We start from the raw sequence: 27,336 nt of genomic DNA on the forward strand, positions 1-27,336 counted from the left end.
TAACGCAAAATACAGAGTGGTAAGACACCATTTAGCTTGTCAATCAGTTGTATTTATTCAGGAAAAAAAAGTGTTACAAACATTATTGAACCAAAGCTGATTTGAAATTCATCACTTGCAGAAGAAATTAAGCACACAGACACAACAATGTAACCCTGTATAATTATAAAGCTTTTGAAGATCTTTGAGTGTGCAACTCATCATAATCATGATGTTATATGTTTACAAGTCAAAATTGGTCAGGTATGCTGTCACTGATTCCTAAGTGTTAATGTGACAGTAGGCTAGTACTTCAAATTCAGAGTACTTCAATCCTTGACCAGTTCTCACATTTGAATTAATTATTAGTAAAATGTTCTATGACAACAGTATCAGAAAATGCTATTAGTTATTTTATAGGAACAACTCTGTCATGTTTTCCAGCATGTAAGCCTTTTGCCCTGGAACTTTCAAAGGTTTTCATGAAAAAAATTCAAACGAGTACACAATTACCTTAACAGTTGCATGCTATTGTAAACCATTAAGGAAAAATAGTATAAAGGGTCATCGTAAAGCTTGTTCTACAGTTGCCCAAAATTCTGATCCAAGTTGAGAATCTGCGGTACAGTTTTGGTCAGTGTCAGTCTGCACATGTTATGTAACCGACCTGAACTTCCTGGGGAAAACCTTCCAATAATTATAGGTAAACATCACTAAAAAACAAATACTTTAAAATGTTACTGCTGCAAAATATGTCAACTATTAAGAACCTGTTAATGGCTGATTTTGAGTTCCAGTGTTTGTAATGTTTACAATTCAGCACAGTGAGAACTGATTAAGGGTGTCAATTGATTTTGATAATTAGGTCACTTTTCTAAAAAAACAAACAAAAAAACAAACAAAAAAATCAAATAAAAAATCAAATACATAAATACAAATAATGAAAATGAAAATAGAACTATAATTAATTTATCAACTGTAATAAATGATTTAACAAATAATAGGTTAAAAACAAGAATCAGCTTTGGTAATGTAGGAGACGATGGTTACACATACATGGCAAAAGTAAACACATGATCATTCCATTCTACGTGTTTAAAATAAAAATATAAAAATGTATAAAAATTCAAAATATAAAATTTTATTTAAATTGAACTTGAAAAAGATTTGGTATTAGCTAGTTTTTAAAAATCTAATATAATCTTTTTTTTTTTTTTTTTCAAAAGCTGTCTAGTACAGTACTTATACTTTACAATGTGTTAATCTTCTAAAAAATTATTTTTATAAGGTGCTTCGGATATTTTTAATAAAACAGAAAGAAGGCCCTTCATCCAACTAAATACTTCATTTAAACTCCAAATTGCCATTAAGCTTTAACTTGCACTCATGTCATTTACTCTCCGTATAACTTAAATCTTGCTTAACAAAACCTGCCAAGATACTGATACATTCAGACAAATGTTCCATCCATTGGGTTGCATGTGTTATGTTACTATGCACTGCACTACAAACATATTTGCTACACAAAAAAACTATTGCAATTTAAGCCTTGGAAATTGTATGTTTTTTCCAAGTATCATAAAAGTGATATTGAATTTAGTCCAAATTGTTTATGAACTGTCCTGAGCATAATATGAATTTAATATTGCATCTAGTTCATCAACACTGCCAATACATGCTATTCCGTTGATATAAACTATGTTTGAACAAAACAGGAATTAGACAGATATCATGCCATACCACACTTCATCATTCATTACCATTTTCAATCTCATTCAAAAAACACTAACAAAATTACATTAATCCGCATTCAAAAAGAACAAGATTAAATTAAATATGCACAATTCATATCTCAATCTTAATTTGTCAGAAGTATGATCAAACAGGAAAAAGATCAGAAAAACCTAACCATCTGCTGAATGCATTATGTTAATATGTAGGCGATAAGCTTCCTCCATTTTCCATCACCTCTTCCTCATTCACATCCTCCAATCTCACCTGCAGTCCAAGACGAACCCGCTTGGTGACGGCCGTCTCAGAAAAGCTGGCCTGGACCATGGGCACCAGCTTACTAGTGAGATAACCCCCCTCTGGGCCAATCAGATCATTCTCCTGCTGGATGCGGGACACCACGGCAAAATAGAGAGGGAAGTCAGTGGAGATGATGCGCCTGATCCTCTTCTTCCCAAGTTCCTCCTGACTCTCGAGATCTTAGAAGCAAAGTCAACAGAAGAAAAGAAACTATTAAACAACAAATTTAAAACTGAACCAAAACTTCCACACTTTAATGGCAACAATCAGAAGGGAAACTGGAGAAGAGAAATGTGTAACACTTTTTTTTTTCCCCTCGTAACTTACAGACTCTGCCTGTCATCTTTTGGTATAATGAACATATATGTCCCAATAGTAACATTGCCATTAAAATATTTGTATTGACAAAGACTAGATTGTTGTGGAGGCAATTGTAACAATGGTTGGGGCAGTTGTAACACTTGAAAAGCATATAATTTTACACATTGTATGTAAAATAAAGGTGCACTGTGCCATTTTATTACTGCTTTAATAGTTATATTAGTGCCATATATATATATATATATATATATATATATATATATATATATATATATATATATACTGTATATATATTAATGACACTAATTATTTTAGCTGTCAGGAATAATATTTGTCTACAGCTACAGTTTGGTACTAAAACATATTGATAGGCTGAAAAGACAAGAAGTCTTTAAATATTATAATTAAATGTTCATTACTTTGGTTTAAAGGTTCAGTCTTTTTTTACACTAGTGTTACAATATTATGAAGACCCTTAGAGGACAGGGAGCGATTTTTTTTCTGAGGTAGTCTTGCGTTCCCTGGCAATACCTTTATCCATCCCTTACAAAAATTAATCTTGTTCGGAATTTGTAGTAAAACCATAGTAAATAAAAAAATGTACATTGGTTTTACTAAAGTAACCATATTTTAACAATTATATTTGTGGTAAAACCATAGTAATATAACAAGAAAACCAAAACTATGGAAATATAAATAAGAATCATATAACATGTTTAGTTTTTATATAGTAACACCATGGTTAATTTGAGGTACATGTAAAATGTTTTTTAAAACATCTCGGTTACTGACGTTACCTTAGTTCCCTGAAAAGAGGGAATAAGACATTGCGTCAGTAGCTGACACTGTGGGAGCTCCTCCCAGAGGCGGTGACCTTGAAACCCTATACCAGTGGTTCTCAACTCTGTTCCTTGAGGTCCCCCAACACTAGACATTTTGGATATTTCCCTAATCAAACACACCTAATTCAACTCATCAGTTTGTTAGTGGAGACTCCAAGATCTGAATTGGATGTGTCAGAAAGGGGATATATAAAAAATGTGCAATGTTGGGGGGCCTCCAGGAACAGGGTTGGGAACCACTGCCCTATACCATCATGCCAACTGGATTGGCTGGTGAAGCTTGGCGCTCCGCCCCATGTCCGCATCATTGTGGGTATAAAAGGCAGAGCCCAGAGCCACACCATTCAGGATTTTCCGAATGAAGGGGGGAGAGCCCATCTCTCTGTCCCTTAACAGTGTGAAATCAGTAGCGCCTCAGAGCTGTGCAGCATTTTGTTCCCTCCTTTCAGGGTACAAACCTTACTTCAGTAACCGAGACGTTCCCTTTCAAGAAGATAACTTTTGGTGCTGCATCAGTAGCGGACGCTTTGGGAGCCATATACCATAATGGCATACTACTGATAGGGCAATGCCAACTAGCCAACAGGGACACTAACTAACTGGTCAGTGGTCATTGGATAATCAGCTCTCTACTTCTGAAAATTGGGGATCAGAGGGAAGATATATGCAGGTTATAAAATCTGGCAAAGGTGTTAGGAGAAGCCCAACCTGCAGCCAGACATTTGTCTTCTAATGACACGTCCTTTGCCCATGCCCAGGAGGAGGACATACTCCTGGTGGAATGAGCTTTAGTACCTATGGGGCATCGTATGTCTTGCGAATCATAAGCAAGCGCAATGGTAACCACAACCCTGTGGGAATTTCTTTGCTTGGAGATGTCCACTGTGAATAGCATTTAAAGCAAACAAAGAGTTATTCAGACACCCTGAATTGACTCGTTCAATCAATGTACATGGGTAATGCCATCACAGGGCATGTTTGTTCCCGGCATACAGCGGTGGGGAAAGCAAGAATGCTGTCCTGGGAATGTGGAAGAAACTGCCCCACAGGGTTTATCAACAATGCATGCCTCATGCATACGGAACAAGGTCTTAAGTTCATGTTGTGACATCGCAGTCTTCCGGCATGTCACCAACATTGAGAAATCGAGAGGGATTTTTAGGCAACACGGAGGCCTGTGTTGTGACATGACATCATCAACAGTAAAAACAGGTCATAACCATCCTGTGCTACAGTGGAGATGTCACATTTTTGTTCATGACTAACAAAAGCGGGGAAAGCCCAAAGTGAATTCCTGACCATTTTTATCCTACTGAACCAGGCTGCCCATAGACCTGCCAATTTCCTGGGCAAATATCTTGATGTCCAGAGTACCAATTCATGGCATGGCGCTTTTAACAAGCACCTCAAGCAGCTGCACCAGGGACCTGAGTTTTCATTGAGCAGGGAGAACATCAAGTCATAATGTGCAGCTCTGGAAAGAGCTCAAAGGTGAGCTGACACCGTGAATACCTTTTCCACCCCATTTTTTTAGCTCAAGCGAGAACTTTAAGCAACTCAGCCTCAGAGTTTGCTTTGCCCCATTTCCCACCCTCGAGGGAAAATACGATAAGCGTCTCACTTTAGTGCATACAGGTCTCACTAATGAACCAGCAATATAGAATCCCCCTCATATCCACTGAATGTGATGGTATCATGCGCTCCAGTTGTGGGGGCAGATCATCATGTGCAGTCAAAGCCACTTGATATGGTGAAAAGGAGGCACGCAACCCTTGAGCCAGTTAAAAAACCCTCCTAAAATCTCAATTCTCTGTTTCCCATCCTCTCACGTCTTACTCATACAATACCTTGGGAGCCGCAGAAGAGCAAGCAGGAGGAGAGGGGAGCAGCTTTGGCTTTCAGAACGAAAGCGAGCATAGAGTGAAGCGTGTTGAGATTCATGTGTTCACCATGAACACAATCAATCTCAGACCAGGCTATATACAGCGCACATTATGAATCCTAAAATCTCAATGCTCTGTCTCATATCCTCTTGTGTCTCACTCATACGATACCCTAGAAGCCACAGAAGAGCAAGCAGGAGGAAAGGGGAGCAGCTTTGGCTTTCAGAATGAAAGCAAGCAGAGAGTGAAGCATATTGAGTTTCATGTGTTTGCCACAAACACAATCAGCCTCAGTCCAGGCTATATACAGCGCACGTTATTGTAACATTTCAAGGAAGTCATGAGAGCGGGATCTAGATGCAGCTTAACTTTAATGGAAAATAAATAAAATACAAAACAGTGTAAACACTGGAACAAGGAAAGACTCGGAACTAGGAAACAAAACAAACAAGAAAGCAACCGGTACAGGAACTGGAGAAAACACACAGCAATTAACAAAGGTAAAACAGACATCAGTGCAATATATACATAGGGATAAATGAGGTAAATGAAACACAAGTGAGAACAATAGGGAACAGCTGGTAGTGATCAGGGCAGTGAATTATGGGAAATGTAGTGCAAGGGAGACTAGAGACAGAAGACAGAGGCAAAACACAGGGCAAAACAACAGTGAATCATGACATAACCCCCCAATGGGTGGCACCTGATGCCCAAGGAAGGCAGGTAAGGGAGGCAAGGCCAAAGAGGCCAGAGCATATCAGGTGGAAGGCCGGGAGACCAAGGAGACCAGAGCACATTGGGTGGACGGCTGAGAGACCAAGGAGACCAGAGCAGATCAGGTGGATGGCCAGGGGACCCAGGAGACCAGAGCAGACCAGGCGGATGGTCATGAGACCAAGGAGACCAGAGCAGATCAGGTGGATGGTCATGAGACCAAGGAGACCAGAGCAGATCAGGTGGACGGCTATGAGACCAGGGAGACCAAAGCAGATCAGGCAGATGGCCTGGAGACCCAGAAGACCAGAGCAGATCAGGTGGATGGCCAGGGGACCCAGGAGACCACAGCAGATCAGGCGGATGGCCAGGAGAAACAGAAGACCAGAGCAGATCAGGCGGATGGCCAGGAAACCCAGAAGACCAGAGCAGGTCAGGCGGAAGGCCATGAGACTAAGGAGACCGAGCAGATCAGGTAGACCAGGAGACCCAGGAGACCAGAGTAGATCAGGCGGATGGCCAGGGGACCCAGGAAACCAGAGCAGACCAGGCGGATGGCCAGGAGGCACAGAAGACCAGAGCAGATCAGGCGGACGGCCAGGAGACCCAGGAGAAAAGAGCAGATCATGCGGATGGCCAGGAGACCCAGAAGAGCAGAGCAGATCAGGCGGACAGCCATGAGACCAGGGAGACCAGAGCAGGTCAGGCGGAAGGCCATGAGACCAAGGAGACCAGAGCAGATCAGGTAGACCAGGAGACCCATGAGTCCAGAGTAGATCAGGCGGAAGGCCAGGAGACCCAGAAGACCAGAGCAGATCAGGTGGATGGCCAGGGGACCCAGGAGACCAGAGCAGATCAGGCGGACAGCCAGGAGACCCAGAAGAGCAGAGCAGGTCAGGCGTACAGCCATGAGACCAGGGAGACTAGAGCAGATCAGGTAGACCAGGAGACCCAGGAGACCAGAGTAGATCAGGTGGACGGCCAGGAGACCCAGAAGACCAGAGCAGATCAGGCGGACGGCCAGGGGACCCAGGATACCATAGTAGATCAGGTGGATGGCCAGGAAATCCAGAAGACCAGAGCAGATCAGGCAGATGGCCAGGGGACCCAGGAGACCACCTCAGGGTAGGGACTGGATCAGGAGGCCTGGTTGGTGGCCACAGGGCTGAAACAGGGTCAGGAGGCCTTGGAGGCGGCCACAGACTAGAGACTGGAGCCATGAAAGACTCTGAGGGTGGAGCTGTGGAAGGCAGAGCAGTAGGAGGTTTGAGGGGTGAAGCCATGGCATGCGGAGCCGTGGGAGGCTCGAGGGGCAAAACCGTGGAAGGCGGAGCAGTGGGAGGCTCGAGGGGCAAAGCCGTGGAAGGCGGAGCCATAGGATGCTCAAGGGGCGAAGCCGTAGAAGGCAGAACCATGGTAAGCTTGAGGGGCGAAGCCATGGAAGGCGGAGCCATGGGAGGCTTGAGACTAAGAGTCCTGGATGACTGGGAAATGACCTCTGTGGTTGTGAACAAGAGCAGAGACTCGGGAATGACCTCTGTGGTCGTGAACATGGGCAGAGACTCGGGAACGACCTCTGTGGTCGTGAACGTGGGCAGAGACTCGGGAACGACCTCTGTGGTCGTGAACACTGGCAGAGACTCGGGAACGACCTCTGTGGTCGTGAACACTGGCAGAGACTCGGGAACGACCTCTGTGGTCGTGAACATGGGCAGAGACTCAGGAACGACCTCTGTGGCAGCTGGTTGTGGCAGCTGGTATTGATCAGGGCAGTGAATTATGGGAGATGTAGTGCAAGGGAGACTAGAGACAGAAGACAGAGGCAAAACACATGGCAAAACAACAGTGAATCATGACAGTTATGAATGGGCGAAGCACTTAATTCAAAGAAAAAGAGGCACGTAAGGCTTGACCCTCCTAAAATCTCTGAGTTCTATATCCCACCCTGTCGCTTCTCCCTCATATGGTCACTCTGGGGCTGCAGAGGAGCAAGCGGGAGGAGAGGGTAGCTGCTTTGGCTTTCAGAATGAAAGTGAGCCGCTAGAGCCAAGCGTCATGAGTTTCGTGCGTTCACAGTGAATGCAATCAGTCTCAATGTGAAATGTCAGAAAACAGTGCTCATTCCAATCAGATTGAGGGATATATCACTAATTTGCTTGTGGAAATATTTTCAAATACGGTGTCTATAAAAAGACGTTGCTAAGCAAAAAGTTATTTTAGTTTCTTTTGCTGAAAGAAAACACACAACTTCACACAACACAAACAACACAATGACACAGAAGTGTTTAAAGGATACATTTTTCTTGCTGGAACACACAAGGAGAATAAGGATTTCCACCACTGACCAGGTGCAAGTTAGAGCAGCAAAGCATTGGTTTAAGGTTCCAGAGCACAAGAGATGTCTACACGACCCAGAAGGAGAAAATTCTGATGGTGTGGTGCCTGGCTGCACATTATACCCTGTGATGGCGCGAGCATGGGGCGGAGCACTAAGCTTCACCAGTCATTCAATTTAGTGTAAAGTTATAAGGATTTATGGTCACTGCCCCTGGGAGGAGCTCCCACAGCATCAGCTACTGACGCAGCATCGAAATTACTTTCTTGAAAGAGAACTATGGTTCTTACTACAAAGACATGGTAACATGGTTACTGTAGGTTTACTATTGTGAAACCATGGTTAATTTTCATAAGGGCACATTTTTTTTGGAGAAATCATATATGTACCATAAATTAACCATGGTGTTACTATAGTAAAACTGTAATAATCACATTTTTGGCAGAATAATTATGATTTTTATTAGCATAGTTTTGGTTTACCTGTATTATTATTATGGTTTTTCTACAAATATATAATGGTTAAAATAAGGTTACTGTAGTAAAACCATGGTAAATTTTGTGATTATGGTTTTACAACAAATACTAGTTATGTCCCTTTCCCATTTTTTGGAGAGAGTACGAGTACCGTTAATTCCTTTTTGGTACTCGCTAATACCAATACAATGCTTGTTTTTTGTTTTATTTTTTGTAATGTAACAGTTTTCAAATACAACACTGTGAGACTGATGATTTCGGGACATCGTGTTTTTATGCTTCAGCAACTGTTAATCAAAAGATATCATCAAAAAAGTAATTTTTTGCTGTCACAAAATTATCAAAAATCTGTATATTTTTGATAATTCTTTTTTATTTTTTCGACAAATTTTGTGTTTTCTTTTTCAAATAAAGTACTGCTTGAACTACAGTTACTGTAAAAAAAGAAAAAGAAAAAAAAGGTACAAATACCATAATTCAGCTATAGTTACGGTAATAAAACCATGGCTAGTTTTTGTAAGGAATGGATAAAGGTATTGTGAGGGAACACAAACTATTGCCAGGGCAATGCAAAAACGTATTGTGAGGGAATGCAAATTTCCTCCCTGTTCTCAAGGGGCTCAATACGATTGCCCCCGATTACAGAGGTAAGATAGAATCTTGCATGGTAACTATCAGTGACATTGTTAGCATCTGTTAATAATATGAACCTTTAATACTAACTTTAATCCAGCATAAGCAAAGTTCTTTCACTAATGCAACAATTAGTGCACACCTTCATCCATGCCATTGAGGATGGTCTCCAAGACTTCATCACCATAACGATTACGATGTTCCTTCCAAACTGATCCGTTCTCACTCCTCAAGACCACAAGCTCACGATCTCCCCGACCAAGCGCAGCAAAATGGGGAATCTCCACAATCACAGGCCTTTAGGAACAATATGATTTGTGGTAATTTTAATGTTATTTGAAAATTGTTCTTTTCTACTATCGGTATATGTTTTTTCTCACCCTAAAAACTGCATGCCAGCTGGACCAAGCGAGATGATACGGCTGGCGAGCCCCTCACCCTCAACCAGAGGAGGTGGTGTCGAGAGTTTTTGAGGCTTCACAAGGCGGCAGGTGATGCGTGTTGGAGCAGCGCAGGTGCGTGGAGGTATGATGACACGTAGGCCGTTATGTCTACTCCCTCGCATTGAGCCACCACGAGCATCCACCATGAAACTCACCAGGAAACTGAAGAAGAAAATGAACAAAGATAATTTCATGAAAACTGAATTCATTCATAATGTAACAGAAATATTTTATATATTTCCAAGCATCTAATTCCATCAGATCTCAATAATGTTTGAGGAACAGCCAAAACTAACCCAGTGTGGATAGGGCTTGCTACTGGACTGACATTATCTGATGTCTCTGTGGCCGGACTGCTGGGGATCAGGGAATCCTCATCAAACTCCTTGGGCAAAGGGAGTGGCGTGTGCTGCTATGCAGGTGTAGATGTAGATATAAACACATGGAAATATTATATACATAGTAAAATGTACCTGGATAGTAAAATTATAATTCTCTCATCATTTACTCACCATTTTATTTATGACAAAATCATATCATACATCCTTTAAATTTAAATTTTTTTGTGTTCCACAGAAGAAAGAATGTCATACAAGTTTGAGACAGCATGAGGGTGAGCAAATGATGAGGGAATATTATTTTTGGTGAGCTTTCGCAAATTACGTTTGTTGGTATAACCCAACATATTCACGTTTATTCAGTATTATTTAATAATAATTATTGATACAAATTTATAAAATGTGTACATTATATAACTTATATCCCTATAAAAAACAAACAAACAAACAAACAAACAACTAATAATTAACTTATTAATAAAACATGGGGCAGTACCACGTTACAGTGATGGTATCAGATAGTAATACCTTGATACTCTGATACTGTACATGTCAAAAAACATGGTAGTTCTATAGTACCTTTCTATGTTTTGTTAGTGAGAAACAGGAATAGAATGTCAGCATCAGCCTGTTATAAGCCAATTTAGCTTCAGAGAGTGTGGCTATGCTTGTTGCTCCAGATATGAAGTGTCATGCATCATGTGTACCTGTTCCAGGTCATGTTCTTTCAGCATGACTGTTTCAGGAGACCCAAATGGGATCCGAGGAATAGCAGGAGAATGATTCCTAAGGGTAGAAAGACAAGAGAGAAATAAGTTTAAGACAAAGAAATGAGACTGGAAAAGGACAGTTCTTCACTCCTGTCATATTTCATGTGTACGTTCCTCTGTCTGGGCTCTAAATATTCCTCCACTAATGTTATGAGCTGTCCTTTATTCCAGTGATGCTCATAGTTCTATGGAATGAGATCTACTGTTTCATCATGTTATTGCAGCAAGATCTACCATGTACAATAAAGGCTATACATTATCACAATTCCAAAATTTCAGTAGTCTGTAGTGAAATTTGACGATTCTCAATACCAGCTTCAAAATCAAAACCACAACAAATAATAACACTAACTAATGTTAGTTATGGAAGAATGGTTTTAAGTTCTTAAGTAATTATTCAAGACTAGTAAACAGTCAGTAATAAAACATCAATAAAAACAGCAATAAATAGAAATAGATTAGAAATAAAAGAACAAAAAATACAAATGAAGAAAATTCAGGGCTTTTTAAACAGCTTTAAAAGTTTTTAACAGCAGTAGACTATCAAGTATTCAAGTAAACATTCAGAATGAAATGCAACACAAAACAACTACTGGTCTTCACTGTATGATTATAAGACATGAATACTTTTTAAAGCTATTAAAGTTACCCAGTCTAGAGCAGTGAGTGTTTTCTCGTTTTATTGTTATGGTTGTTTGATTATTGTAATGACACACTAGACAGCAGCAGGTCTATTAGCTTACATTTATACTTATAAGTCCAACATTTTAATACAAATCCGCTTTTCTCCACTGTTTACGTTCACTTTAGACATCACTCGCTGTGTTTACATGAATACCTCACCAAGACAGGCATTCTGGCAGAATTTTTAAATGCATTTGACCATTCAGGTGCGCATTAGCATGAGATTTTTTGGAACACGTGCATTTTTCAGCACACACACATACACCACCGGTCAATCAAACAGGGCGCAGCTATTACTAGATCGCTAGCTAATTAAAAATATGCACTCTGGATTATTTTCAACAGCAGAATAAGAATATGAACTTTTTAATAAGTGACACAGGCCTAGTCTATAACAAATATAGATGGTTATTTTTTTGTTATTGACGTTTTATTCAGTCTGCTTGTTCGGTCGGGCAAGTAAAATTCTCTTTCACTTGCCTCTTAAAAAATTAACTTGTCCAGGACAAGCAGACAAGTGTTAATTTCGAGCCCTGCACTACACATTTTGGATGTCTCCTTTATCTAACACACCTCATTCTACTGATTAGCTCATTAGTGGAGACTCCATGATCTGAATTGGGTGTGTCAAATAAGGGAGAAATCCAAAATGTGTACTATTTGTGGTCCTCCAGGAAAGGATTGAGAAACACTGCTCTATGTTAATTTGAACCCTTTTCAAAATCATGACTCCAGCCCTCCCTCGTACTCTAGAACTTTCTTGGGGGACAGGAAATCCTCATCATGGTCCTTTATGTCTTCCATCTTCATGTACCTGGCACCCTCTGTTCCCAGTAGCTCCTCGCCTGCCGCAATGAGGATCAGAAAAGAGAAAAAAGAGAACATTTAGACAAAACTTTCAGATCAAAAGTAAATTAAGAGCTGTATGAAAACTGATTGGTTTGGAGTGAATATAAAATACATTGAGAGTTGTAGAGTGTTGAGGGTAATGGCAGTAACAAAAAGCACCGAACATACAAAGGTAATACCATGGTTCTTTTTGAAGTAGCTTGGAGTGCCATGTACACAGCCATGGTACAGTACATGAATATGATATTCATTCAGTACTATGGTATACATAAAAGTACAATGGTATTTCCATGTGTACACCATCAAGGTACCATGGTACTGAAACAGTAATTTATTGTAAGAGAATGTAACACATTACTGTGATCAGATACATTTTCCCAGTCATGAAGTAATTTAGGGGACTACTAATTAGTTTTCAAAAAACCTGTTAAAGTTACTTTTCTGATATACTGTAATTTGTTTTCCATAAACAATATCTTGTTTAAAACCTAACTTTAATGTCCAACAAGATTTTATACTCTCTATATATATAACCTCGTCCGACTCCACGTCCACATGTGTGGACGTTGTATTTTGTCTTCGCTATACGCATAATTTAAATTCATTTAAACCTATGAATACTGTTCACAAGACTCTAGACTGTCATTTAAGGGTTAGACTTCTGGCACATTGAGTCACATGACACAACAACATGACATCGATTTCCGTGAAGCGCTTCTACGGGTGCAGAGCCAACAAAAGTGCCTCTGGTAAGAAACCTCTTTACGTTTTTTTATTGAAACCTTTTGGGTGTAAAGAGTAGCATCTCTAGTTTCCTTTGATATGCAGCTTTAAAATTTCATTCATTTTTCACGCATCAGTGTGCTGATAAACATGATGTCCACATAAAGAAGTTAATAAACAAAGGTTCGGGAGGAACCTGTCCATCTATATAGATATGTAGGCCTAGGGTGAGAGAGAAAGAGATGTAGGTATGTATACGTAGGTTTGTCAGTATGTAGTATATGTGCTAATTTAGATAGGAAGGTATAGGCTAAATGGTTTCACACTAGTATAGCATAATAATTAGTGTGTCAAATATAGGTGGTAGTATATAGTTCCCTTACGACTCAGTACACTTGACATTGCGTAGTGGTGCATATGGGAGTGCCTTTATACACGACCTAGTTGAAACCTCTCTACAATAATGGTAATATTCTAATATTGGTTATGGTGTTTGAGCCCCGCCTGTTTTGGCACAAAACTGTCCGCTATAAAAACAGGTGCACAGACACAATTTCCTCAGAATTTCTTCCTTCAAGACAGCGATCATCTCTTGTCTAGAAGCCTTCTACCTTCGCCGTCGATATACACAAGTCAGCGGGCGGAATCTTCGCAGGAAAACTTTCCACTCCTCTGCAGTGTTCTGGCAAGCATCACACCGCCTCGCCGACTGACGCTTTGCTGGTGAACGGGCCTCAGCATCCCGATTCCCCGCAGCGCTTCGGCAGTGTTTGTGTATCCTTACAAAGCAATTGTATATTGTATATTGTATACTGTGTGATATAAATATAAATATATATTAATTTATATATTTATATATCTAAAAGAGTCACTTGCATGTTCGCATCTTTTTAAAGATGTCGTTCCGTAAGTGTTCCTTATGCAAGAGGCATATCCCGCCGTCAGATCAGCATGAGAGCTGTGTTTACTGTCTAGGCCGCACCCACACAGAGTCTGCTCTCATGGAGACAGACTGCCCTCACTGTGAGGGCATGAGTCTCAAGACGCTTCGCTCGTGAATCACCCTCGTTCTGAGGGATGATTCAGCCTCAGTTGCCCTCCCACCCGCCTCTTCTGTGATACCCGAGGATTCACACAAGGAGGCACGGTGGGGCCACGAGGTAGAGCAGGATGACTTTGAGGTGGTCCTTGTGGCGGCACATGCCCCGCGAGCCCCTCAATCTCTCCGAAGCGCATGTTTTCCAATATGCTATGTGCGAGATGAGCTCCAGCCTTCTGAAAGAGCTGGCGGCCTTGTCTCGTGCAGTGGTTCTGACGCTGGGGATAATAATGATGATGTCATTACGTCTCTTGCTGCATCAGGCGAGTGGTCAGTGGATGAGGCTGCCGCCCCTCCCCCCAGCGAGGGTGAGGAACGTGCACGCGCCACTGACAGGGAGATGCTCCGTGTCCTTACAAGTGCAGTCGAAGAGCTTCACCTTGAGTGGTCTCCCCCAGAGGAACCTGAACAGTCTCGCTTTGATGAATGGTACCAGCAGTCCAGATGCCGTCAAACGCCAGCGTCCCGCAAATCTGCCCCATTCTTCCCCGAAGTTCATAACGAACTATCCAAATCCTGGCATGCGACCTTATATGGCGCGCTCGCGCAGTGACGCCATCCTCTTTAATGTGGATCACGGAGAAGAAGACGGTTATTAAAGTGGCACACCTCTGCCCAGCGAGTAACAGGACGTGGAAATCACGCCGCATACATCCTTCCAAACCGTGTCGACAAACGTCCGCACTGGCGGGAAAAGCTTACTCAGCAGCAGAACAAGCTGGTTCATCACTCCACACAATGGCGGTGTGCCAGGTATTTCAAGCCAAGCTCCTCAGGCAAATGGACAAGCACGGCTTTGATCCAGAGATATTCAAAGAGCTCTGCACCGCTACAGATTTAGCGCTGAATACCACGAAAGTCACTGCGCAGGCCATCGGCAAGTCCATGGTCAACCTGGCAGTTCTGGATCGACGTATATGGATGACCCTCTCAGAAATGAGTGATAAGGATAAATCTACTCTTTTGGATGCTCCAGTGTCTCCAGCCGGCCTCTTTGGTGGCTCTGTGAATAAGTTTGCTGAGCGTTACGTTGCGTTTCAGCAGCAGTCAAAGGCTATGAGACATTTTATGCCCAAACGGAGTATATCACAGCCGGTTTGCCCTCGCTCTGTTTCGAGCCAGTGCCCGACTAAAAGCCCCATAACTGCTGCATCACCGGCACCTTCTTATCAGCACACGCAGCAAAAGTGCTCCTGATGGGAACAACCCTTTGAAGCGGAAAGCAGAGCCCGCGGTTCCCACCGGGTCTGCTACAAAAAAGGCTAGATTGGAGACACAAAACACTGTTCTCCATCTCCCCACTATTGTTTGTAGGGAAAGGAATATTGTTGTTCACAATATTGTTCAAAATGTTGTTTCTGTGTCTTGCACTCAAATAAATGCAATAAAAAATGCAATAAGTGCAAAAAAGAATACAGCATTCGTTGCAAATGCACGAGATGCTCACACATTCTCAATAAATAGCCCCTTTTTCCTCTTCAAAGCACACACATGAGCGTCGCATCATATCATACAGTGAGCAAACTAAATTGCTCTCTGTCCCATTACGCAAATGCGTGGCAAGCCCTAACGGGTTTTTCAGAATGGGTGCAAAAACGATTGAACATGGTTATACTATCCAATTTTGCACACCGGCCACCCTGTTTCAACGGCGTTCTGTCTTCCACAGTTTCGTCCGAATACACACCAGTGTTACGAGCCAAAATACAGTCTCATCGTGAAAAACGCGATATTGTGCCAAATTGTCAAGCACAAAAAGGGTTTTACAGCCGTTATTTTCTTATTCGAAAGAAAGACGGCGGGCTTCTGCCAATTCTGGATCTGAGACATCACAGGATGTTTTTGAGATTCGCGTTCGAGGGAACAGCATATCAATTCAAAGTCCTGCCCTTTGGACTGTCTCTGGCTCCTCGCACATTCACTGATGAATGTGCATTGATGCGGTTTTTGCTCCTATGAGACTGAGTGCCATACGCATCTTGAACTACCTTGATGATTGGCTGTTACTGGCGCAATCAGAGGCTTTGTTATGCCAGCACAGAGACTTACTGCTTCAGCCATTCTACATTGTCCATCTCAGTTCAAACTGGGGAGAACACTTCCACTGAAACTGTTTCAGAAAGCATTGGGATTTATGGCGGCGGCATTCCATTAGGTCTCTTACACATGAGACCTCTTCAGTGCTAGCTGAAGCGCCGTGTGCCACGACGTGCACTGTCATGTCAAACTGTCATGCCCTGGTTCACTCAGACAACATGACAGTTGTGGTATATATAAACCGCCAAGGCAGAATTCAGGAGACTTCACCCTCAAACTGTATTGAAGATTTGGGAAATATCTGGCAAAGCAGAAATCGATCTATTTGCCTCAGTGGAGAATACCCACTGTCCCCTCTGGTACTCGAAGTCCCAAGTTGTCAGGCGGAAAGTGGTGACCATGGATGCTTCCAACACAGGTTGGGGGGCGGTGTGCGATGGACGCCCGACTTTCGGCACCTGGACAGGTGTGAGGAGGGCGTGGCACATCAACCACTTATAGCTATCGGCTGTAATTCTAGCCTTAAAGGCTTTAAGTCAGAAATAGCGAGCTGTCATGTCCTGGTTTGCTAAGACAGCATGACAGTTGTTGCATATATAAACAGCCAAGGCGGAATTCATTCACCGCCACTGTTGAGATACCGGGCGAATGGAGACTTCATCCTCAAACTGTACTGAGGATTTGGGAAATATTCAGCAAAGCAGAAATAGATCTATTTGCCTCAGTGGAGAATGGCCATTGTCCCCTCTGTTATTCGAAGTCCCAAGCCCCGCTGGAAACGGATGCAATGGCACACAAATGGCCGGCGAAATGCAAATATACGTTTCCCCCAGTATGCCTTATTCACTCTGTCATATGCAAAGTCCGAGAGGACAAGGAAACGGTTCTATTAGTTGCGCCAAAATGGCCCAACCAACCATGTTTTCTGGAAATGATGGAGATGCTGTACAGCTTGCTCACCATGAGAAATACCACTGAGGAGGGATCTCCCCTCATGCGCGAGGCACAATCTGGCATCCCCATCCCCAGCTGTGTAACCTGCATGTGTGGCCCCTGCGCACTACATGCCAGAACTGACGCGTTCAGTCATGAACACCATTTTACAGGCCAGAGCACCGTCCATGAGACGCCTCTACGCACTAAAATGGAAGGTGTTCACTGATTGGTGTCTCTTACATGGCAAGGACCCAGTAAACTGCCCCATACATGAAATTCTAATATTTCTTCAAGAGCTATTAGACGCAGGACTCACCCTGTCAATGCTCAAAGTGCATTTGGCAACTATATCTGCGTAGCATGCACATGAAGCCGGCACCTCTATAGGCAAGCATGATTTATTCATACAGTTCCTTAAAGGAGCAAGACGATTAAACCCAACTCGGCCGGCTACAGTCCCAACTTGGGACTTAACTTTAGTCCTAAAAGCTCTCGCAGGGCCCCCCTTCGAGCCTTTGGACTCTGTAGAACTGCGCATGCTCTCCGTTAAGACTGCACTACTGCTGGCTCTGGCCTCAGTAAAACAGGTCTGTGACCTGCATTTACTATCAGTCAACAATTCATGTCTGGAGTTTGGCCCCGGTCTTTCAAGAGCCACTGTCAAACCCAGGAAAGGCTATGTACCCAAGGTTCTAACCACGCCCGTCAAAGCGCAGGTGGTTCACCTTCAGGCCTTCTTCCCTCCTCCATTTAATTCGGATGAGGAACAATCATTGCATTGTTATGCCCTGTATGGGCACTACATGCATATGTTGAGCATACTTGCCTGTTCAGACTGTCTGATCAGCTCTTTATATGCTATGGAGGATGCACAAAAGGAATGCCCATCTCCAAACAAAGGCTCTCTCACTGGATTGTCAATGCAATTACCCTGGCTTATGAGTCGCAGGGTAAGACTTGCCCAATTGGTGTTAAAGCACACTCAACTAGAGGCATGGCCTCCTCATGGGCATGGATGAATGGTGTGTCCTTACAAGACATATGTTTTGCAGCAGGATGGTCCTCTCAAAACACATTCGCAAGGATTTACAACCTAGACGTAACGTCTCTTTTTTCACAAGTCCTCTCTGTTTAGAGCACTTGCTATTCATTAGCCACATATATATATATATACTTATGCCCTTCCCTTTATGTATGGGATCCACATCATTTGCACAACTGCCTGCATCAGGCCATTATAATTTACCATAAAGATGCAAGCATTTTCATTATAAATATACTCCCTTCCCCAATGGGTTCATAAGGAGTTAATTCATACTATATGACTAGTTTATATATTCGTTATGAGTGCTCTCCTCCTGGCCATCATGAGGATCACTCACTGCGGCATGCTCATGTCGGTCGCCGTCCCACAGGAATGCGCTGCCATGTTTCTTCTCTGGGAAGTTATTTCGAGTAGTGCGGCGTGATGGAATTCTGTTCCTCATATGCGTAACTACACGATGTCAAGTGTACTGAGTCGTAAGGGAACGTCTCGGTTACGTACGTAACCTCGGTTCCCTGAGACGAAGGGAACGAGACATTGCGAATGCTAGCTGCACTACAAGACTCAGAGTTCTTGAGGTACGAGCGATGCGCTCCTTGTTCTCAGTCAGACATTCTGAGGAAATGGTGTCTGTGCACCTGTTTTTATAGCGGACAGTTTCGCGCCGAAACAGGCGGGGCTCCCAATATTAGAATATTGGCATTATTGAGAGGTTTCAACTAGGTCGTGTATGAAGGCACTTGTAACCGAAATGTTTTTTTTCTACATCCTGCTGATCCTGGGAGGGGCTCTAAGTGGAGGCTGGAGGAGATGAACATGCAACGCTAGCCGAAACTGGAGCCCTGATAGTTCTGGGAGGAGGGAGAAGAAGTAGGAAGGAATAGTCTCTGGTCCTAGGGCACAAGAAGAAGAAGAACCTGCCCATCTAATAAACTAATTAGCTGCTTACCTCTCCCCGGTGATGGTACTTTTGGCATTTGGCCCCACCCGCACACCCATGATGGCAGAATGCGATGACTCACTGCTGAGCCCGAAAAAATGTCCTCTCATCAATAAAGCTCTTCCATTCCACATGATGCTGTTGTTGGACAGAAGCTGCTGCAGCAGCTCATTGTTTTTATCTCTGGTGGCCATGGCGTCCACCACTTTAATTCCGCCTTTTTTATCTTTCCTATTCGATGTGGACCCAAGCGTGTGACTGCCTTTGCAAGTGGCCAACGCTGTGGCCCTCCCACACAGGTGTATCCTTGCTCAGCCTTTGAGATTTCCTTCTTATCCAAGTTCCTTTCACGGCAAGTCATTTCATGCGGCGTCCATCTTCAGAATGCTCCAATGCAGGCAGGGCAGCTATTTTCTACCTAAACATGTGGCATAGGCTACAAGTACAGCTCCTATCCACTTGAACGGGGAAAGACAGACATTGGCCCTTTCACCTGTTAGCCGGGACTTCCTTTCTTCAATAGTTCTGGAACACACACAGTTCCAATTTCTACCACTGATTTTATTACAAGTGGTCCATCTCGGCTAAGTCATCTCTGTTGTTATGCAGCTCTTTAAATCATGTAGCACCGTCGCACCTAAACTAGCAGCCATGGAAAAACAATTCATTCATGTGAACCTTTCTTATTATAAAGACATCGCAAAGACATTTCGCAAAGGCTTTCAGCTGTTGTAATATATTAAAGCACTATATTACTACTGAATTAGTAGAGTTGAGATCGACAAAACGTAAGTTATTTACGAAATCAAGCCAGACGCAATTCTGCACACCGCACGGAGCTTTGTGTAAATATGCTCAAACCAGCACCGGATGAATTCGCCTCAGTCTCTTTTTTTTTTCTTTTTCTTAGGAATATCGATAAGTATTTTGCTGTTCGCATTACAATGTCTTAAGCTGTAATAATTCCCAGCAATTGCAGAATCGTTTTCAAAGTTATTTTCGGTTCAATATTTGAGGTATATGAAACCAGATAATATCTTCTTTTCTCGTTATTATGAAACCACGAAATGAGTAAGCTCAGTTCTAATTTATTTGTAGAAAATCTTACCATTCTTTTCTTTCCCCATGCAAGTACATTTAATAGTTAGCATTCACTTCTTAAAGTATCGCCAGTAAAGCTTCAGCTCTTTAAAGCGTAAAGCAGCATTCTCCATTAATAACAGGTACTGTTAACCACAATACGCAGCCCTCGTGCTGTCTTGCATTCAGTGTCACTACATTCATTACATTCTTGTACTAGACACAGTAAGTTTATCTTCAATCGACTGGTGCAGTTCACACCATTTTAATTCAATGACCATAATACCATATAGCCTGTAGCCTTTATAAATGTGTCCATACTGATTAGTACAGACAAATTTCTATAGAAGTTGAAAAAGTTGATTTGTAAAAATACTACAGAATTAACTGAATTAAATCTCCTAAGCTTCAAAGCATTCAGTAGGCTGTGCATAAAACTTTATTAATTTTAGCAAATACATTAACTACCATGTGGTTCTTTTGAGTTGCAGATGCCTCCTTAATTTAATTATAAATTACCACATAAATCAAATTGAAATGTAATCCAGTAGTTTATGTATCCAGATGGGTATGTATGTATCCTGATTACTACACCGATGGTCCAGAAACATAAATGTTTCACCCAGCAACCCTCTGCCCATGCTTAAGTGTATGCTGATGAGTACAATATCGCTGCATGGTAAACTAAACCCGCTTTTATTTTCACCTGCTGTGACCTGTGGGTCACCACGATGGCTCCTTCATGCAACAGAACAAGAGCTGTACCTGTACATGTTCTGTTTCTCTACTTACTATGGCCCGCTAGCCAGCAAGTCCAATACCATATTTTCATCCACAAGTAAGCATAATCGATTAACATTTTCTGCATCGGTGCCCCTTTAGCCGATGTGATCGCAGGTCGTGGTGGTGTCCTTCTGCTATTATTATTAACAGACATCACTCCATGCTCCTTCTTTCATCCCTGAGCCCACATAGCTTTCTTTGCCAATAATAAACTGAAGTACTAAAATTAAATAAGTAACAGTACTGCTATTCACAGCTGCATCTCTGAATTAACCCGATATGTTCACCTGCTTCAACAGATCTTCTATATCTCTTTACAGGACTGTATGCCAGTTTCTGCTTTTACCTAACTCTTTTGCATAAAGCTGCTATGCTTTACCTTCGGCTCCCACTGGAGCAATTTGACTATTCCAATATGCTTGTATTGGACCATTATCTGTTATCATTGTTCTTGCATATATAGGAGTTTCTGTGGGCATGTTTGCCTTCAGCAGCTGTCTACAAGTGCTTGATACATTATATTTGTAGGATGCCTGTGCCGATTTCATTATAGCTCCCTCTATAGGTAAATCCCAAGGAGGCCTGCAGGTGTCTGTTTCCCCCTTTTATTAAATGTGTTTTTACATTGCACATGTATGGCTTTCCTTGCTCTGTATTAATTTCTCCCATTAGGTGTCGCAAGTCTTTCTACTGCTCTATAAAGATATTCTCCACACTTTCTTGCAGAGATGCTTGTAGGCTTTCTTAGGTCTCCATTTATCACTCTATTTGCAGATGTCCAAGGATGTACAGATGTCCCCACCACTACCTTCACAGGTGGCTCATGGAAAAGTCACTTCTTTTCTTCACTCCTTTTAGCATAAACAAGAATTGGAACACATTTCTCATTAAACCATCCTTTAGTCGTTCACCTTTATCCCATCACTTTTGTTGAGGTAACATTTTACCATCTCCATATTCCACACAGACACTCGGACCATGACAGCACAACAGCTTTTCCTAAATGGATATTCAATAAACAAGCTTTTTGTCAGATCAGAGAACTGTTGACAGGCAGAGTCTGGAATGGGAACCGATGTGCAGAAATCCAAAACTAACCATGATTGGGGACAAATGCAGTCACACAAGTATAAACACTCTCCCGTTCGAATGCACTCTCCCGTTTGAATGCAGTGTGGACCCCACACCTCGGGGCCTCTCATTCAAATAGCAACATAAGCCCATGCGAACAAAGGCCATTTTGGCTATTTTCAATTTACCTACCTGAATTCAATTTACTTCTTGCCTTAAGAAGAACCCAAATAAAATCTCTAAACAACCCTGACAACTGAGAACAACCAGGCTGTTTTAGGTCACCTGATTGGATTTCCATAAAACCGGCATCGTAGTTAACCTCTTAAGTCACTTTTCTATATACGGGTAGCAACTACAGTTAAAAGGTTCACCCTAGAAACAAATTGATTCTCTCACTGAATGCTGGGCAGCCCATGTTTGAGGTTTCAACCCATTCATATCGCATAGCGGGGGCTTGTTTTTAAATCCTCATGTGTCAAACTTCTTTTAAATGAGCACAGTTGACTCTTACCTCTAATCAAAATCTAGGGGCATTACTTTTGAACATGTGGCTGTCACAAACCTCAGTTCGTTAGGGCACTTCCCTCCGCACCACCTCATCATTTGAATGCACCGTGGGCTCTCCCATTTGGATGCAGTGCAAGCTTCTACGTATTGGTCGTAGGCTGTCCGCTCCGCATTGCTCTGTGAGCTCTCCCGTTCAAATGCAATGCACGTTCGAATAGCAGTGTGGGCTCTTCCGTTCGTATGCAGTGAGAGCTTTGCGCATGGTGTGGGATCTCCCATCCAAATCACAGTGTGAGCTCTCCCATTTCTTACGCAACGCAGGCTCTCCCTTTTGGATTGCAGTGTGGGCTGTCCCGTTCGAATGCATTCGGAGCTCCATGTTATCTTCATCATGGGCTCCCCCGTTCGAATTGCAGTGTGGGTCCTCCCGTCCGATTGCAGCGTGAGGTCCTTTCGGATACAGTGTGGGCTCTCCAGTTCAGATGCAGTGTGAGCCTCTATGCATGGTCACAGGCTCTCTCATCCAAATCACAGTGTGGGCTCTCCTGTCTGAATGCAACACAGGTTCTCATGTTCAAATTGCATGTGGGCTCTCTCTTTTGGATGCAGTGAGAGCTTTGTGCATGGTGCAGGCTCTCAAGTCCGATTCTCAGTGTGAGCTCTCCCATTCAAACGCAACGCAGGCTTTCCCTTCCGGATCACAGTGTGGGCTCTACCATTCGAATGCAGTCAGAGCTCCATGTTATCTTCATCATGGGCTCCCCTGTTCGAATTGGAGTGTGGGCCCTCCCATCTGATTGCAGCGTGAGCTCCATTTGGATACAGTGTGGGGTCTCCCATTCGGATGCAGTGCAAGCCTCTATGCATGGTCACAGACTCTCTCATGCGAATCGCAGTGTGGGCTCTCCCATTCGGATGCAGTGAGAGCTTTGTGCATGGTGTGGGCTCTCCCATCTGAATCGCAGTGTAAGCTCTCCCGTTTGAATGCAATGCAGGCTCTCCCTTTCGGACCACAGTATGGGCTCTCCCATTCGAATGCAGTGTGAGCTCCATGTTATTTCCACCATGGACTCTCCCGTTCGATCGCAGTGTGATCCTCCATTTGTATGCCGCGTGGGCTCTCCCTTTCGGATCGCTGGTTCTCCAGCGGCTCCCTTTTCAGATGTTCCTGCTGCTCTCACATTTTTTGGGGGGGCCTAAATGTCATGCTTAATAATCGGCCCAGCCGCACCATAATTCATCATACATCGCATACACATCTAAGAATATACGCTAAAGCGCTTGCTGTCCTCATTTTACCTCAAGCACTTTTTGGGGGGTAAATTAGTGCTCGAGTCGAGCCTCGTCCTCAAGCCCCTCCTTTTGGACAGTTAGCCACATACATTTTACCTACATCACTCAAAGATTATATGGGCAAGCGAAGTCGTGAAACGAAGTTAATAAATTAAGGTTCAGGAGGAACCTGCCCATCTAATCAACTAATTAGCTGTAGAATATATAAGCCGCTGCTTACCTCTCCCTGGCAATGTCATTTTGGCATCCCTCCACCTCCACCTCCCCATCTCCATCCCCTATTTTAAGAGCTCCTGCTCTATAGCTATTCAGTCTATTCACTAGTCCCAAAAGGGCAGGTATATTAGTGCTCGAGTTGAGCCTCATCCTCGAGCCCCTCCTTTGCGGACAGCAAGCTACATACGTTTTACCTACATCACTCAAAGATTATATGGGCAGGCAAACTCTTGAACTTGGGACATTATTCCCTCAAAAGTTGAAAAAAAAAACATGTTAGTTATTTTGAATAACTTTCAACATTAACACATCTATGGGTCATATCACTTCATTTTTAAATACATTTTGTATATTTTGTTATCACTATACAATACAGTTCTATTCAATAACATTAGTAAATGTTCCTATATTCACTGTACATTTTCACATTGAGAATCAATGGGTTCATCCAAAAGCTGAAAAATTTTGCTTTCAGAGGCTTTATATAGAGTTCATAAGGTTCATTTCGAACTGTTCTGAGACCAGTGCAGACAGACAGCACACTGGATGTTTAGTCATTCAATAAATAGGGAGCAAGGGAGCATCCAATATCTCTCTATGCAGCTATGTGCATTCAATACTAAAATCTGACCAAAAGTTCAGTTTCAGGCTGCAGATGATGTTTGGACCACTCAGCATGTTTGGCAGACATGGGACAATGGTAATCAGTACATAATTTCAAAATGTATATTGTATAATTATAAATAGCATATTTGACAGTAATTGGATGATGCTGGTTATTACTTTGAATCAGAATTATGAATTATGCTAATTTCTGATGTAATGTCTGTGACGTCTCAAAAACATGAATAACTAACACTCCTGGAAACATAAACAATTTGATGAAAAAAAATCTTTCTATAGCTTGGTATTATTTAAAATTTCACAACTTAGTCCTGCTGTCCACATCACTTTTTTTTTTTTCTTTTTTTTTTTTTTGCTTGTTTATTTGGTGCTACTAGTTACAAATCAAAAAGGGAAATGAAAAATGCACACAGCAGCACACAGTAGGTTAAAAAGCATACCGGCTATGTATTTTCAAAACATTTCCAACATTTTGTTCAGATGTATTTGCAAGTAAAATATTTATTTTCTGAATGTTTCAGTTTGGTATGATTTTTTTGGTAATCCAAAAACTTATCTTGGTTACATCATTTGTTTTTTATTCGAGGTGTGGTTTGGAACGTGATATTTAGGCATAGTAACCAGTGAAGTAATTTTACAATCCTATTACAATCTAGAAAGAGTGTATGTTAATAACTATTTTTTTTTTTTTTTTTGTGTGTGAATATTTTACCCAGCACTGATGGTGAGTGAGAAAATGAGAAAATGTGTGAATATTATACCATAGCAAAAACACAGTGCACATCAATCATTTATGTCTGCTAAAAATACCATGCATTTTTGTTAAAACGTTATAATTACTTTCACTGATAAGTTATAGAATTATACAAGTAGTTTGTACATATTCAAATATAAATATGAAAATGAACCAAAGTGTCATGACATCTATTTGAATGTACATTAGCTTATGATCTATTTAAGATATATAATATGCAATGTAATAATGTTATTGTTATTAATGGACGTTATTAAAAAAAATTCTAGTGCTGACCACAAACCACTACTTGTACTTTTCATCCACATGTGTTTTTTATGAACTGAACAGTTGTATGTATACCGCAATGTATAACACTTTCTAACTGGATGAGAAGAGTAAATTCAAGATCCAAAATCCTTGTTATATAACTCAAGAAAAACTGAAAAAGGAGATGTTACAGGTTAGTGGGAGAGGTTAGATATTTTCAGCAATAAAAGCAAACTTCCCAACATCAATGCACACATGCTAATGGCACATTCATCATTAATTTCATGGTGCACTCGAGAATGATAATGTGCTGGTGTGTGTGCTTGAAATGAAGTCACTGACAATGGCCACAGCACAAAGAAGAAAGTGGGAAATTCATACCTAACGTTAGCTGTGCAATACCTAGAAAAAGCAAGAGCAGTGTATTTCAGGATGCTCTTTAAAAGCCCACTCAAAAAAATAAAAATAAAAAATCTTATTATTAATTTACATTTTAAAAGTATGTCAAAATAGAATTATGTGTAGTTTACCAACACTAAAAGAGACCATTTTGAAAAACAGAATCCTACAGAGCGTGTCAGTTTTTACCTTCATCTTCAGACACATCCAAGATCTCATCAACTGTCTCTGGGAAACTCATGCGATGTTTTTCTGTGGTGGTCTGAAAGGGAAGGATTTATTAGGTGACATGGGTATGTAAAGGCTACAATAGTTTGTTTCGGTCCGCAAATGTGTTTCTACAAGCAATTTTTCAAGATATTTAGTATAACAGCACTGGGACACTTCATTGTTTGTTATCCACGGTATTTGTGACATTTCAGACAAGCTGTCAATCACTGTGTTGCTCTGCAAAATGCAATGGTTGATCTTGCTATTCGTTTGAATTATTTTTGTTAAAAATACACAATAAATACTGTAACTGGCCAATTTATGTCTACAATGTAAGTTACTTATTAACTTCTTTTTTATAGAACTGTTGTTTAAAAGGAATATCATACTCGCAGAAGTGTTGTTGTATTGAATATCAATGCTGTGATTACCTGCGGCCTTGTGTCTACGGCCATATCTCAGCAGTGCTGATTTTCAACAGCACTCTTTCTTGAGTGATGTTACTTGTATAAACACATTTTGAGACTGTTTGGAAACTGTAAGCAAGATAACTCACCATGGCAACTGTCTCTTCTGTGACCAGTTTAAGCACATCAATGACTGAGATGTAACCAAGGCGCTTTGCAATCGCAAGAGCAGATATGCCATTCTAAAGGAGATGAAAAATGTATTTATCTTTGTTTCAAATGTCAACTTCCAACATCTTTCTTTAGTGGACTTGAATTATAACTTAACTTTTATATGTACAGTGGGGTCAAAAAGTTTGAGACCACTAATCAAAATGCTTCCATTTTGCATGCATCTTATTTAATACTAATTTAATTTAATAATCGTATTAGTGTGTGTGTGTATATATATATATATATATATATATATACCTGTATACATATATGGGGCTGTCAATCAATTATCATTTTTTATCAAATTAATTACATGGTGTGCCGATTTATTAATCTAATTAATCACAATTAATCGCATTAATATACTGTATATTTGCTGAGAAAGCCCCTTAAATAATAATTCAATATATAATGATGAAATAATTATAAATAGTTATATTTAAATAATT

At 41.5% G+C, this 27,336-nt stretch overlaps 1 protein-coding gene across 2 annotated transcripts in view; it reads right to left on the reverse strand.

Annotated features, from left to right (window-relative positions):
- Positions 1-27,336, reverse strand: part of LOC127419071 (ankyrin-1-like) — a 64,931-nt gene continuing 37,595 nt past the window's right edge. Inside the window, exons 23-31 of one of the 2 annotated variants that reach the window (XM_051660164.1) lie at positions 26,824-26,916; positions 26,247-26,319; positions 26,040-26,060; positions 12,198-12,294; positions 10,703-10,781; positions 9,954-10,066; positions 9,595-9,819; positions 9,357-9,511; positions 1-2,189 (exon numbers count right to left, since the gene is read on the reverse strand). In XM_051660164.1, the coding sequence (XP_051516124.1) occupies positions 1,909-2,189; positions 9,357-9,511; positions 9,595-9,819; positions 9,954-10,066; positions 10,703-10,781; positions 12,198-12,294; positions 26,040-26,060; positions 26,247-26,319; positions 26,824-26,916 (1,137 nt within the window). In that variant the 3' untranslated portion in view covers positions 1-1,908. Of the gene's footprint in view, positions 2,190-9,356; positions 9,512-9,594; positions 9,820-9,953; positions 10,070-10,702; positions 10,782-12,197; positions 12,295-26,039; positions 26,061-26,246; positions 26,320-26,823; positions 26,917-27,336 lie in introns of both variants that reach the window. The other variant, XM_051660155.1, reaches the window with a different exon arrangement.

The sequence above is a fragment of the Myxocyprinus asiaticus genome, chromosome 3, assembly GCF_019703515.2.
Source record: "Myxocyprinus asiaticus isolate MX2 ecotype Aquarium Trade chromosome 3, UBuf_Myxa_2, whole genome shotgun sequence".
Classification (NCBI taxonomy): domain Eukaryota; kingdom Metazoa; phylum Chordata; class Actinopteri; order Cypriniformes; family Catostomidae; genus Myxocyprinus; species Myxocyprinus asiaticus.